Genomic DNA, 14,244 nt, shown 5'->3' on the forward strand with positions numbered 1-14,244 from the left:
CTGTCTTCTGGGCTTGAAGAAAGAGTGAACTGAGACCTAAGGATTGCCTCCCCTTCAGCATCCAGCACAGAGATGAAAAATGAGTAGATCTAGATGGAGGGTTCAATTTTTCAGAGCAAGCTTGAATAGCAACAATCTTTCCTTTCTTCTCACTCCTAAACCTTGTATTCTTGTTAAGGTTGAGTCCACTTAGTCCAAATTCCCCAGGAAAGAACGTGAAAGAAGAGATTCACTTTCCATTCTTGGACCTAGAATGACTCCCAAGCAGTCTAAGTCAAGGAGTCCAATGGGTGGTCCATTCTGCTACTGCATTTAGTGAACTCAGAACTCCCTTTACAAGCATCAAGCGCAACTCACCTGTGGTATAATTAAACACATCACCCAGAGGACTCTGTCCTGCCTTGTTATAGGCAAAAACACTAATAAAGTAAGTGAAGCCACACTCAGATAAGAAATTGCACTGGGTGAGGGAAGTGTTGCAATGTACTTCCAAGCCATCATCACTCTTCACGAAGGCCACGTAGTAATCACCCAGATCCACATCAGACCAAGATACAGACAGGTGGCCAGGAGGATCTTCTTGGATTGCCACTCTTCCAGGTGCACAAGCAACTAGGAAATGATAAATAAAAAGGAGTATGAGAGTACTATAAGAGATTTTCTTTGCAGCTTTGCATAGTAGCTGTTCACTAGATGTTAGTTCACATTCTCAAAACACACAAATATTTCTAAATTGAAGTGTAGACTTCCACATATGTATGTCTTTATCTCTTTGATAAGAATGAAAGAGGGAGGATATCTAAACACATATTCCAAACTATAGACATTCCCTGTTTATCTTAAAGAATAGCGCCTACCAGGCCTAGGTCTGTGAAACATGATGTAAATAAGGGGCTGCATGGCTAGAGTTGTGTCTCACTCAAACCAGATCTTAGAATATTTACAACTTTACAAATGCAAAAGAAAATAGACTGATTAGTGAAAGATCTGGAAGAAGAAACAGGTCTCCTAATTTTCAAAGTGCTTTTTCCAATGCCCGAGATCTGGTTTCACTATCAACATTATTCAGATTCATCAGAATGTTCAACTCTATGCTTTCATTTGGAGTAGGCTTTTGCTTTCATTTGTTCTAGAGCATTCTGGAACATTGTCATGTAATTATTTGTTTCCCTAAGGTCAGCCACTTGGGCTTGCCAGCCCCTCAGTGATCTTGCTCCTGTTTACATACCAGTTTTCAAAGTCACTGCTGAAGTCGATCTGCTAGATCCGGCATCATTACTTGCTGAAACTGAAATCAGGTACTTCGTTCCACACTGGAGAGAGTAGATGGTGCAGGAACTGAAAGTTGTACTGCAGCTCAGCGGGGAAGAGTCACTCAAAGCCATCACGGTATAGTTGAAAGCTCCTTCTGTCAGTGCCCATGAAACAGACGCCTTTAGAGCACCACTATCAAAAGAGACTTGAATGTTGGCAGGAGTACCTGGACCTACATTTTTGAGAAACAATTGATATTTTGCAGTAGACTCAAGAACCCAAGTAAGATCTGGCCTAGCAATATTGTGGAGCTTGGAGAATGAAGTACTCCATTAACAGGATAATTGCAAGAGTACAAAGCATAAAACTGGGATTCAGGGTGTCTGAGAACTGGTAATACATCCACCATTAACTATGCAAACTCGTAACTAGATATGACTTTGCCAGGTTATTTAATCTTCCTGTTATTTATTTTTTTAATGTGTAAAATTGATCTACTATCAGTCCCTGGCACATATAAGTGCTGAATAAACATATTTTGAGTTTTTTACAATTAGTTTATTTGGCTATGCCAGGTCTTAGCTGTGGCGTGTGGGATCTAGTTCCCCGACCAGGGTTCGAACCTGGCCCCCCTGCATAGGGAACATGGAGTCTTAGCCACTGGACCACCAGGGAAGTCTCAGTCAACATATTTTGAATATGTGAATGAGTGAACACACAATCTGATAAGTGATTGAAGTAATTAAATGAAATTACAAACACAACGGGCTAGGAGAGCCAAGTGGGTATGTCATTAAGAGGCAGATAAAGTATTCTATTATAGATTGACAAAGTTAGATTAGCTTCAGCAGCATTTCTTCTTTACTTTTGATACATGCTAAGATATGTAAGAGCTTTTAGGTCCCTGTTGTTAAAAGAAGAGCAGACTTCCTTTCATTCTAAACCAAAGGGAAGGAAGGAAAGTGTCAAGTATGATGGCCACATAGGAAGGCAGTTTTTTATTGTCTCCAAAACAATTTCCTTTACGCTTAAAAGTAGGCCTTCCTTTCCCCAGGGTTGTCCTCTTAAAAAAGCTTGAGGAGTGTTCTCCTGGGCTAGGAAGGAGAAAAGTTGGTCTCAGTCCTCCGGAATCTGTGCTATAACAAGGCCCACCTCACAAACCTTCAGTTCAGTTGCTCAGTCATGCCCAACTCTTTGCGACCACATGGACTGTAGCACGCCAGACCTCCCTGTCCATCACCAACTCCAAGAATTTACTCAGACTCATGTCCATTGAGTCGGTGATACCATCCAACCATCTCATCCACAAATCTTGAGGAACAGCTTATGTGCAGAGACTAGCACCCTTCAGACACATATGGTGGGGTGGGGGATGTGGGATTAAACAGGAAAGGCTCTGTGTGAGGAAACTGGGACTCAGCTAGTCCTCTGCAAGGCAGAAACGAGCCATGTTTCTCCTGTAGGCCGTCTCGACAGGCCCCTTCTTCTGCTGTATGGTCAGCTCATCTGCAGAGGCAGATCTGCTCTGGGGTAATGCTGGGCCCAAGGGTGGTAGCAGTCATCTGCAGTATTTCAGGACAATCTGATTTTCCCACGTGGGGCAGGGGAAGCACCAAAAAGACAAATGTCAAAGTCTTCACCCCTAGTACTCCAGAATGTTATCTCATTTGGAAATAAGGTCCTAGCAAATGTAATCAGTTGAGATCATTAGGTTGATCCTAACCCAATATGACTGATAATCTTAAAAGAGAAATTTTGGGATGTCCTTGGTGGTCCAGTGGTTGAGAGTCCACCTGGCAATGTGAGGGGAAACAGGTTTGATCTCTGGACTGGACAGACTCCACATGCTGTGGGGCAACTAAGCCCAAGTACCACAACTCCTGAAGCCTGTGCACTCTAGAGCCTGTGCTCCACAATAAGAGAAGCCATTGCAATGAGAAAGAGAGCCCGCACACTGCAACAAACAGTAGCCCCCAATTGCCACAACTAAAAAAAGCCTGCATGAAGCAACAAAGACCCAGAGCAACCAAGAATTAATAAATAAATAATTTTTTAAAAAAGATAAAATTTGGACACAGACATTCACATACAGGGAGAATGCCATGTGAACATGAAGACGACCATCTACAAGCCAAGGAGAAGGGCCTGAACATACCATTCCCTCACAGTCCTCAGAAGGAACCAATCCTGCCAATTCCTTGATTTCAGACTCCTATGCCCTCCAGAGCCATGAGATAATAAACTTCTGTATCACCTACTTTGTGGTACTTTGTTGTGGCAGCCCTAGCAAACTAATTACAGAGTCTAAGTCTAAAGTCTCTAAAACTTTTTAAAACATAGGGAAACAAGTGAAGAGGAAGGCTTTAAGAGACCAGTCATCTTTAGGAGATGGCTCTCCCTGTGCCCCAGCCTGATGTAGATGCTCCCCTGTGCCACCCTGTGCCTGTTAGTTAGTTAGTGTTAGTCATTCAGCCATGTCCAACTCTCTGTGACCCCATGGACTACAGCCCACCAAGCACCTCTGTCCATGGAATTTCCCAGGCAAGCATACTGGAGTGGGTTGTCATTCCCTTCTCCAGGGAATCTTCCCAGCCCAGGGATCGAACCCAGGTCTTCTACATTGCAGGCAGATTCTTTACCATCTGAGCCACTAGGGAAGCCCCCCTGTGCCTGTGCATCTTTCCATCAAAGAACCTGTTACCCGGAAATGTAACCGTTGGTTTACACATTGGCCCCTCCTGGGACACAATCAATTCTTCGGGTGTAGAAATCATGCCTTATTTGATTTTGTATGCTCATCAGCTAACAATGCCCAGCATATCGTAGGCCCTCAATAAATGTCTGTGGAAGGAAATAATGAGTGAATGCCTTGGAAGAGGCCCAGGGAGACTGGTTTATCATAGACATCCTAACTCACCAGGCCCATCATGAATCACCTTAGGGCCACCTTGTTATAATTTCTCCCTAGAGAAGTATTATAAAAGGCAAACTCTTCTCTTCTCCCTACATTTCAGCCTTGGCTCATAGACAAGGCAACTTTCACTGCCCCCTAAACTTAGGCACTGTTGGAGAGGACATTTCTGTTTTCTTTCCACCTTTTCCTTGGACATCCTCAAGAGATCAAAGAGTTAATCTGATTGGTGAGTCTGGCATCTATTAGGCTTCATTGTGGACTTCCCTGGTGGCTCAGTGATAAAGAATCCGTCTGTCAATGCAGGAAACGAGGGTTCAATCCCTGGGTCGGGAAGATCCCCTCAAGGAGGAAACGGCAACTCACTCCAGTATTCTTGTCTGGGAAGTCCCATGGACAGAGATTGATGGGCTACAGTTCATGAGGTTGCAAAAGAGTCAGACACGACTTGGAGACTCAACAACAGGTTTTATTGTCAGAGGATGGCTCACTCTGCCTCAAGAGAAGGAAAAATCTCACTCCTCCCCTCTCTCTCCCTCTTATTCTTTGGGCTCATAGCTGCAGCTCAGTTTGGGCTTCCAGTTATCATGCAGTAGGAGGCCCTGGTTGGGTCTCCCTGGGATAGTGATGGTGAGAACGCATGCTGCGCTCCAGCTTCTCAGCCTACAGCTGGAGTTGAGGTAGTAGGAAGTCCCGTGTTGGCCTCAGGCCTACGGTGAGGGCTTTGGGAAATATGTCTGAAATATCAATTCTCACCACAGCAGGAAGTTTAAAATTCTCATCATAACGGGAAGTTTATTTTGCTTGCTGCTATGTCTCTAGGGTAATATCACCTCAAAATTTGGACACACTCATTAAATGTCTGCTGAATAAATCCTTGTTTGGCCCAATTCTTTTTGTCTATACTCTTGGTCTACACCTAGTAAGGGACAAGAAGTAACTGGAAAACTTAACAAGAATTGTCTCCTGCTGTGTGATATTGAACATGTATGCTGAATCAGCTATGGGGCGGTGGGGGTGAGGTAGACATGGGGTTACCGTGCTTTGTGTACTGTGAGCAGCATTTCTTTACACATGCAGAGAGCATTGAAACTACTCGGGGGGAATTGCCAAGGCACTATAAATAAGCTCATAATAAGTTTACATATCTGCGGCCAGCTGCTCTGTACTTATCACTTATCGCTGTTCTCAGTGGCTGCAGTGCACAGCCCTTCTCATTAATCAAAAAGGAGAATGTCTGGGGCTGAGCTGAGAAGTCCTTACTTGTTCTCTGATTGCAGGTGGAGTCATCCCCAGGGGTTCCATTGGCATTCCATGCATAGGCCTTTACGGTGTAGAGAGTCCCGGGGTCTAAACTGGTGAATGTCAAGGAGGTGTTGGTGGTATTCTCTTTCCATATTCTACCCAAACCATTAGCTTGCATAATGGACACAGAGAATCCAATGGCCATATAGACAGCTTCCCATTGCACAAGAATAGAGTCTGAACTTGGAGAGCTTACTTGTAGAATAGGTGCCGCCAGTACTGCAAAGACAAAAACATGTGCATTTGCATTGCAAAAGTACGATCAAGGATAATTCAAATTTAGGAATAGGAAATTTGAGCTTGATTATCCATATTATGAAAAAATTATTTGCTTTGCAATAGCATTCATGTCAGAGTTGTTATAATTGTTATTTAAATGTGTATTAATTACAGATGACTCAGCAGATGACTCAGAGTGTCAGGTGGCACTAGTGGTAGAGAACCTGCCTGCCAATGCAGGAGACATAAGAGACGTAGGTCCAATCCCTGGGTTGGAAAGATCTCCTGGAGGAGGATATGGCAACCCACTCCAGTATTGTTGTGTGGAGAACCTCATGGACAGAGGATCCTGGCAGGCTACAGTCCACAGGGTCACAAAGAGTCAGACACGACTGAAGCGGCTTAGCACACACACACAGCAGAGGAAGGGGGAACAGAAATTCTAATATTAGGCATACCTTCAACTGGAAGTTGGTAAGAAATTAGATAAAACCTCTTAATCATAAAATAAATTAATAAGAGAAATGATAATTTATACTATTTTAATGTGCACACAACCTTTCAGAAGTATGCTGAGGTATAACTTCATCAAACCAATTTAAGTCATGCTGATGACAAACTCGAACTGGTTTTATTTCAAATAAGTCAAAGAGCAGCAAAATCGTTCCTACATGTTCATCATAGCCCAAGGTCTTCATAGATAACTGAGGTTAAACAGAAATTCCTTTTTCAGAGATTTTAAAGCAGGGATGCTTTTAACAATGCCCCAAAATGGGTTTTATTTTCCAAAGCATCTGGAATTTAAATACCACCTCCTCCACAGTTATTTGAATTTCAAAAAAAAAAAAAATGTCACTTGGTGGCTTTCACTTCTGAGCCCTGAATCATCAGCACTCACAAGACAAAGAATTACATCATGCATTTGCAGCCTCAGTACAATCGATTCAGGTCACAAGCAATTGCTCAGTAGAGGATGAGCATCCAGCTACCTGTCTTTGCCTGTTTTGGAGGTGATGCCTGGCTTCTCCCCACAGGACTGATGGATCTGACAGTGATCTGGTACAAGGTTGCAGCTTTCAGGCCAGTCACAGTGCCTGGGGAGTTGGCCACCATGGTCTCAATGACAGTGTTCCCGTCTTTGGCCGTGAGGAGGTAACTGGTGGCCCCTGGCACTGTAGCCCATTCCACAGTGATACTGTTGCTGATTTTTGAATAAGCCTGATCAATAGTGGGTATTTCAGGAGCTAAAAGAAAATTTCAAGATGTACATTAGTTAGAGTACATATAAAGATTACTTCTTGCATCATTTTACTCTTCAAACTAAGTCATTCTCATGCCATCCTTCAGACATAAACTTTGCCCTTATTTTCGTGATCAAGAAAAAAAAAAGAAAGATGGAAAAAAGAAGGGCAAAGCTACTACTTTTCAGAAGAGAGTCAGAAAGCTCAAATTTCCCATTCAGGAATGGGATTTCAAAGAGGTTTTTCCCAGCTGTCTCTCTTTTGTACTTTTAAAACAGTTAAGTAAGAATAGGGAATAATTTTGAGAAAGAACTCTGAGGGGAGGGAGAGTAAGGGATGGACTTCACTCTGGAGGATTCTACTTCAACTTGGCATCTTGTGAATCCCCAGCATGCTTTGTCCCTAATCTCACCTCCCTGCCCCACAACTATGCTCCACTGCCTCCAGTGATGGTCCACCTCCATCCCCCATCCCTGCCATAGCTGTGATTTCCATTCATGCACTTTGCACACTTCCCAAGTGGTATTTCATCTAATGGAAAAGGAGGGAGAATTGAGTTGTTTCATAATTGTTCCATTGTACTGTTTTAATATTATCAGAGTGTAACAATTTTCAGATTCTTCTATATAAAATATTTAAAATTAAACTTTATTCTCTCCTTCTCTATCAAAATATCTGCCCCAGAATAAGAATGAGTTGCTGTGGTCCCTCCTCACCTGGACCTGACCATGGTTTGCCAGGAGGCGATGAATGCTTATGTCATGAGTTTACACTAGACATTCCTATACTTTGGGAATGGGGTAGGAGATACAACACGGTAATCAGACTGACTATTCTGCAAAACTCCACGGACACAAAAATGCTCTAGGTGTAGGAGATCCAAGTGGAAGAAAAGATCAAACCAAAATTGCTGGGGTTTATGTTTAATGAACTGCAACTGTGGGCTTCCCTGGTGGCTCACTGGTAAAGAATCTGCTTGCCAATGCAGGAGATGCAGGTTCGATCCCTGATCCAGGAAAATCCCCTGGAGAAGGAAATGGCAACCCACTTCAGTATTCATGCCTGAGAAATCCTATGAACAGAGGAGCCTGGTGGGCTACCGTCCAAAAGAATCCAACACAACTTAGCAACTAAACAACAACAACACTGCATTTGCTGGGTAAGATCACTGTATGCCAAATTCAAAACTAAAGGGCAAAACAAAACTCTAGGGCAAAGAGGAGAAGGAGTAAATAGAGTGTGAATGTGTGATTTGCCAATATCAACTCTCTCCAGCAGACCCCCACCTGACAAATCGCCTTGTGCATGACACAGACAACCTTCTCTTTCTGTCCCCATGGCCAAGAGAGCTGGCTTTGGCAGCATCTCAGAAATAACCATGCTGCAAGAATGGACAAAGAGTCCACTGTGCACTGGCCAGACATTCCTTGAACATCACCCAGGATTGTCTCCTTCACCATCAAAAGAAAACTCTGGGTTTATATATCCTGGGGAAAAGTTGCAGGGATTCATCTTAGCCATTTGCCAGCAGAAGCTGACTCTGCAGGAAGCGCCTATGTCCCCACCCCCCTGCAGGATAGAAAGCCCCCACAGGGGTCTCACATTCATTCCTCCTACACACTCATCCCCATTCTGTTTCCCAGTTACTTGTCCTTGGCTAGTCCTTGGCCTTCTTTTCTCTGACTTTGTGGTATCTCTCAACCTCTGCTTCTTCCTTTGACCCCATTATTCATCTTATCTCCTATTATCCAGTCCTGCTCATTGCAATGGACTGATTTCCTGGACAACTGACAACCAAACTAGACATTGTTGTGATAGTGCCTTCATGGAGTGGTTCGTTCGAAAGGCATCTGAAAGGCTGGCATGACACAGACTATCTCCCCACAGGAAGGTCAAGGAGCCTGAGGACTCCACAAACTTTGTCCTATTGAATTAATCTGGGAGGGGCACAGTTGCCCAGCAGAGTAGTACATGAGGCCAGTATCAGCAGGATGAAACACAGAGTTTCATGGCAAGAAAATAGAAAAGGATTTAGATTCCAGAATGCTAGGTTTGAGCCTTGGCTCTGCCATTTGCTCCTGTCTGTGAACGTGTACTAGAGAACAGCATGGCAACCCACTCCAGTATTCTCACCTGGAGAATCCCACGGACAGAGGAGCCTGGCGGGCTACAGACCATAGGGTCACAAAGAGTCGGACACGACTAAAGCAACTGAGCATGCATGCATCAACACGTACAAGTGATTTCACCTCTTCTAGTCTCAGTTTTTTCTGTCTTGAATATACAGAATACTAATAATTCCTACATCTTTGAGTTTACTTTGAAATGTAAAATATCTGCATCTTAAGATTGTAAAGATTAAGTGAAATAGTGAATGTAAGGGCACACTGAAAGGTAGGAAGAGTTAGAGTGTGTGTGTGTGTGTGTGTGTGTGTGTGTGTGTGTGTGAATCAGGGCTAGCAAATTTGGGGTTTGGAAAAGCCAGGCCTCATGGTACTGCCATGGAGGTGGGGCTGCTACCAGAGGAGGGGGGATTCTGGAGGGTGTGGGGTAGGCACAGGCTGGAAAGACAGAATGCCTGTTTACACATGGCGTCTAGAGCAGCCTCTGACCAGTAATGGCAATGTAAAAAGATCAACACCACTGTACTATGTTTCCTTTAAAAGAGATGAGATTGAGTAGGATGTGTAAGTCTCCATAAATTAGCAGTGGTTCTTCACTCTTCCTTAGCTCTATATTTGGCCCATTTACTGCATTGATGAAAGAGAAAAATTTATTCCCTAGATTTGCAATCAACCAAAAGTGAAACCCTTTGAGTCTCAGCATCTGTGCATTCTACCAACTCAGAGATCTAAATTATCCCAGCTGGTCCCAGTGATCAGACACAGAGAAGCAGCTGATGCCAAGAGCCCAGAGAAAATCAAAATACACACACACCAAATGAAACTTCCTATGCAGTACCAATAAAACACTTTGCATCAGTTGAAAAGACAGGATGAATCAATTGACAGCATCATCAGTATCTCAGTCTATCCCATTCCTTCTCTCAAATAGTGTGGATAGTAGGATTGAAAAGGGGCCCATTTTGAGGGCTCAGTGTGTCTGGGTGTTCTGGGACCCTCTAAGAGACAGCAGAGCTAGATTTCATCCATTTAAAGGCCACTTATTATTTTAAAAATTACTTCGCATATATGGCCAAACAGTTCTTCTCACAGCTTCCTAGTCGGCCCTGAAGGTGTCTTAACAATAAGTAAGAATAAAGCATGACATAATAAATTTTTAAAAACCTATATAAGCACAGATTTTTATGGCTAAGTCATAAATCACTATCATGTATTTTAATTGCTTTATTTACATTTCCTTTTCTGTGGAATGAACAAAATAACAAATAAAAACTGTTCTTACTTGTACTGAATTGCTAAGAGAATTTATTTGTGATATAATTGATATTATATGGTTCTTTCAGATAATCTAAATCTCTAAACATAAATTTCCATTCTAGGGACTTACATTTCTAGAATGTATGAGCCAGGAGAAGCCTGTAGAGAAATAATCCTTGCCTTCAGTCATTTATTCAAGAAAAATGGTTATAAAATCTTCTAAAAGAAAGACTTTTTCTAGCTCTGGGTTATCATGGTCTATATTTTATGGATGCAATATTAGAGGTATAAAATCTTTTTTATTAAAGTATAGAATCTTGAAATTTTGATCAAAACTGTTTCTAGCTTTCTCCTCTAATCCCTTAGAAGACAAATAAGAAAACTTATATAAATTAGGCTCTTCACTAAAGTTTTGTTTCTTTGACTGGAATGATAGTCATTGCAATATTTTACTAACGGGTAACTATGTCTGAGAAAAATCTATGACTGCATGACTATACAGCTCAAGACAAATATCTTATGAGGATGTATCTTTAAAGTTTGGTCGATGTATTTGTCTTACCAGTTACACTCACAATGTGAGTACTCAAAAAATATTGAATATTTTTCTTGGTATAGCCTTTCTATTTTAGGGTAGTACAAGAATTAACAGTGGAAATGAAAATGAAATATGGGTAGGGTAAACTTGCATTTCAGGCAATGTTACCTGTTTTTGTTGAAGCAACCTGAAAAGAAAAGTTTAGAAAGTTAGAACCATAAAGAAAAACACCATTTGAGGAAATATAAAACCTAAATTAGAGCAGTAATACACTTAGAACAACATGTTTATACATAATGGAGCAATCTTCCAATCCACACACAGTAGCAATTCCCACAAACTATTTCCCAATACTAAAATCTACCAAAAAGCAATCCTAAACAGAATTGAGATGCTGGAGGCAGATCATATTACTATTTCATTTTTCTTCCTGAATCAGCCTAGTGACTAATTCAGTAGCTGCTGACAGATTTTTTAGAAACCTTTGTCCTTAAAACATAATAATATTCTTGTTTCCTTTCACTAGTAAATTGCATTAAATTTCAAACACACAAACATATACTATCTTGGTATGGTCCCAAAGTATTTTGATTTCTATCTCTCCACCCCCAAAGCCTTCAAAAAACAGAGAAATATATTGAACATATCTTTTTTCTCCCCCTAAATAGTTGCAGGTAGGTCAGAATGGTGAACTCACCATTTTAAGGCAGATAAGGCTGAATCCAACCACAGATAAAAATTTCACCAGTGCACCAGCCATCCTGTTGGACTGAGCACTCACATGGCTCACAACAAAGTAGGCAAGGTCTTCCTTGGTCTCCAGGTGGGCAGGACTTTTGGTTGCTGGGATGTGGGGCTGCAATGCTGGAAACAGACCCTGGGAAGTAGCTCCTCCCCTTCTGTGTGGAGCTGACCTGTAACTAGGGGCACTTGGAGACTGGCAGGTACAGGTATTGCAAAGGCTGAAAAAAAGAAGAGAGTGGAAGTAAGCCATGCCAAGCGGGCCAAAAGGCTACTGTAACCTGGGTGTAGAATGCTCTCCTTTTCTATTAAAATTTTTTTCTAAATAAAAATTTAACAAAGCTGTATAGAAATTATTGACATAGTGACATAGACTATTGACATAGACTATTTTAAACTTGGGGATTCTGACCACTTTTAATTTCTTCTTTGTCACCTTTATTTGTTATTCTTTCTGTTGTTTCAATGCAAAGTGATCAGTTCTGCTGTTGGCTGGTGCTGGGGGGATTGGGGAGATGTTTATGGGTACAAACTAAAAACTAGTAGAAAAATACATTCTGGGGATTTAACATGCAACATAGTGATTATATTAATAGTTAATGATATAATATTTATAAACCTCAAAGTTGCTAAGAGACTAAATTTTAAGTGTTCCCAACACACACAAAAAAACTTATGTGATGTGACAGAGGTGTTAGATAATGCTACTGCAGTAATGATACACTATGTAAATGTATCAAACTAACACTTGTACACTTCAAACTTGTGTCTCAAACTTGACAGTCTTATACATCAATTATATGTTTTAAAAAAGAAAGAGAGAGGCAGAAAGAAAAAGAAAGGACAGGAGCATGTCCCTGCACTGAGAAAGACAGTGGGAGGTCCTTGATGAGCACATTAAATTCATTCATCCCAGCACTGCCCTGCCATTCTAGTACCTTTTAGATCCAGGGCCATCTTTCTAGTTCAGGCCCTTAATAATAATTAGCATTTAATCCAAGCACTATAATATTAATTTTAACAATAAACAAGGATGCAAATGAGTAATAAACATTGTTAACTGACTTGTATGAAATCATACTAGTATTAAATGGTAGAGCTTGGATTAAAACTCATCAGTCTGACTCCACTTCTAACCGAAATGGGGTAAAAGGAACTGATTTTACCCTCTCTGACTTCAAGACTTATTATAAATCTATAGTAATTAAGACAAGCTTAATTATAAGGATTGGTATCAAGATAGAGAAGTAGATCAATAGAGCAGATTAGAGTTCAAAAATATACCAATACATATGTAACAATTGATTTTCAAAAAGGTGTAAAGGCAATCTAATGGGGGAAGAGTCTTTTCAACAAATGATGCTGAGGGAATTCCCTGGCAGTCCAGGGGCTTCCATGGTGGTTCAGATGGTAAAAAAATCTGCCTGCAAAGCAGGAGACTTGGGTTTGATTCCTGGGTTGGGAAGATCCCCTGGAGAAGAGAATGGCTACTCACACTCCAGTATTCTTGCCTAGAGAATCCCATGGACAGAGAAGTCTGGTGGACACCAGTTTGTGGGGTTGCAAAGAGTCAGACATGACTGAGTGACCAAGCACACACACACACCAGTGGTTAGGGTTCCACACTTCCACTGCAGGGGACATGAGTTCAATCCCTGATCGGGGAACTAAGATTCCCAAACTGAGCTGTGCAACCAAAAAAAAGAAACGAAAGCAAAAACCCAAAACCCAAAAACAAATGATGCTGAAAAAATTGGACAACCATATGCTAAAAACATAAACATTACTCCATACCTCACACCATATAAAAATTAATTCAAAATGAATTATAGTCCTAAATATAACATCTAAAACTGTAAAACTTCTTTTAGGAAAAAAAATAGAAGAAAATCTTTGTGACGTTAGGTTAGATAAAGATTTCTTTGATATAATACTGAAAGTATGATCCATTGCAAACATTCGATAAATTGGACTTCAACAATATGAAGAATTTCTGCACTATTCCACGAATGAAAACACAAACCATAGACTGGGGGAAAATATTTGCAAATCACATGTTTTACATAGGCCTGCCATCCAAAAATGTTTTAATTAAAATTTAGAAAAAATATATATGTCTGTATGTATGAGTATGTGTATGTATATACTCCCAAAACCCAGTAATAAGAAAATAACTCAGTAAAAAACAGGCAAAGGATTTGAACAAACATTTCACAGAAGATATATACATGAAAAATAAGCACAAGAAAATGTCCTTAGGGAGTTCCCTAGTGGCCTAGTGGTTAGGATTCCAGCTTTCACTGCCATGGCTAGGGTTCAATCCCTGGTCAGGGAAGTTTCTGCAAGCAGCATGGTGAGGGGAAAAAAAAAATCCTTAACATTATTAGTCATTAGGAGAATGTAAATTATAACACAATGAGACACCACTGCATACTTACTGCACATCTAAAATTAGAAAGACTGATGATACCAAATGTTAGCAAGGAAATCTTATACCTGGTAGGAACATAAAATGGCACAACCACAAAACAACTTGACTATTTCTTAAAAAGTTAAACACACACTGATTATATGACCCAGTCATTTCACTCCTAGTTATTCACCCAAGAGAAATAAAAGTACATGTTCATATAAAAACTTGCATACAACGTACAT

At 41.0% G+C, this 14,244-nt stretch overlaps 1 protein-coding gene across 2 annotated transcripts in view; it reads right to left on the bottom strand.

Moving 5' to 3' along the window:
- FNDC7 (fibronectin type III domain containing 7) overlaps nucleotides 1-14,244 on the bottom strand; it is a 54,611-nt gene that overhangs the window by 19,308 nt on the left and 21,059 nt on the right. For both annotated transcript variants that reach the window (XM_081487215.1, XM_081487214.1), the window contains exons 2-7: nucleotides 11,546-11,810; nucleotides 11,017-11,035; nucleotides 6,679-6,933; nucleotides 5,429-5,689; nucleotides 1,229-1,486; nucleotides 358-612 (exon numbers count right to left, since the gene is read on the bottom strand). In XM_081487215.1, the coding sequence (XP_081343341.1) occupies nucleotides 358-612; nucleotides 1,229-1,486; nucleotides 5,429-5,689; nucleotides 6,679-6,933; nucleotides 11,017-11,035; nucleotides 11,546-11,608 (1,111 nt within the window). In that variant the 5' untranslated portion in view covers nucleotides 11,609-11,810. The remainder of the gene's footprint in view (nucleotides 1-357; nucleotides 613-1,228; nucleotides 1,487-5,428; nucleotides 5,690-6,678; nucleotides 6,934-11,016; nucleotides 11,036-11,545; nucleotides 11,811-14,244) is intronic.

This window comes from Giraffa tippelskirchi, chromosome 5, assembly GCF_054371585.1.
Source record: "Giraffa tippelskirchi isolate mGirTip1 chromosome 5, T2T-mGirTip1v1.2.pri, whole genome shotgun sequence".
NCBI lineage: Eukaryota > Metazoa > Chordata > Mammalia > Artiodactyla > Giraffidae > Giraffa > Giraffa tippelskirchi.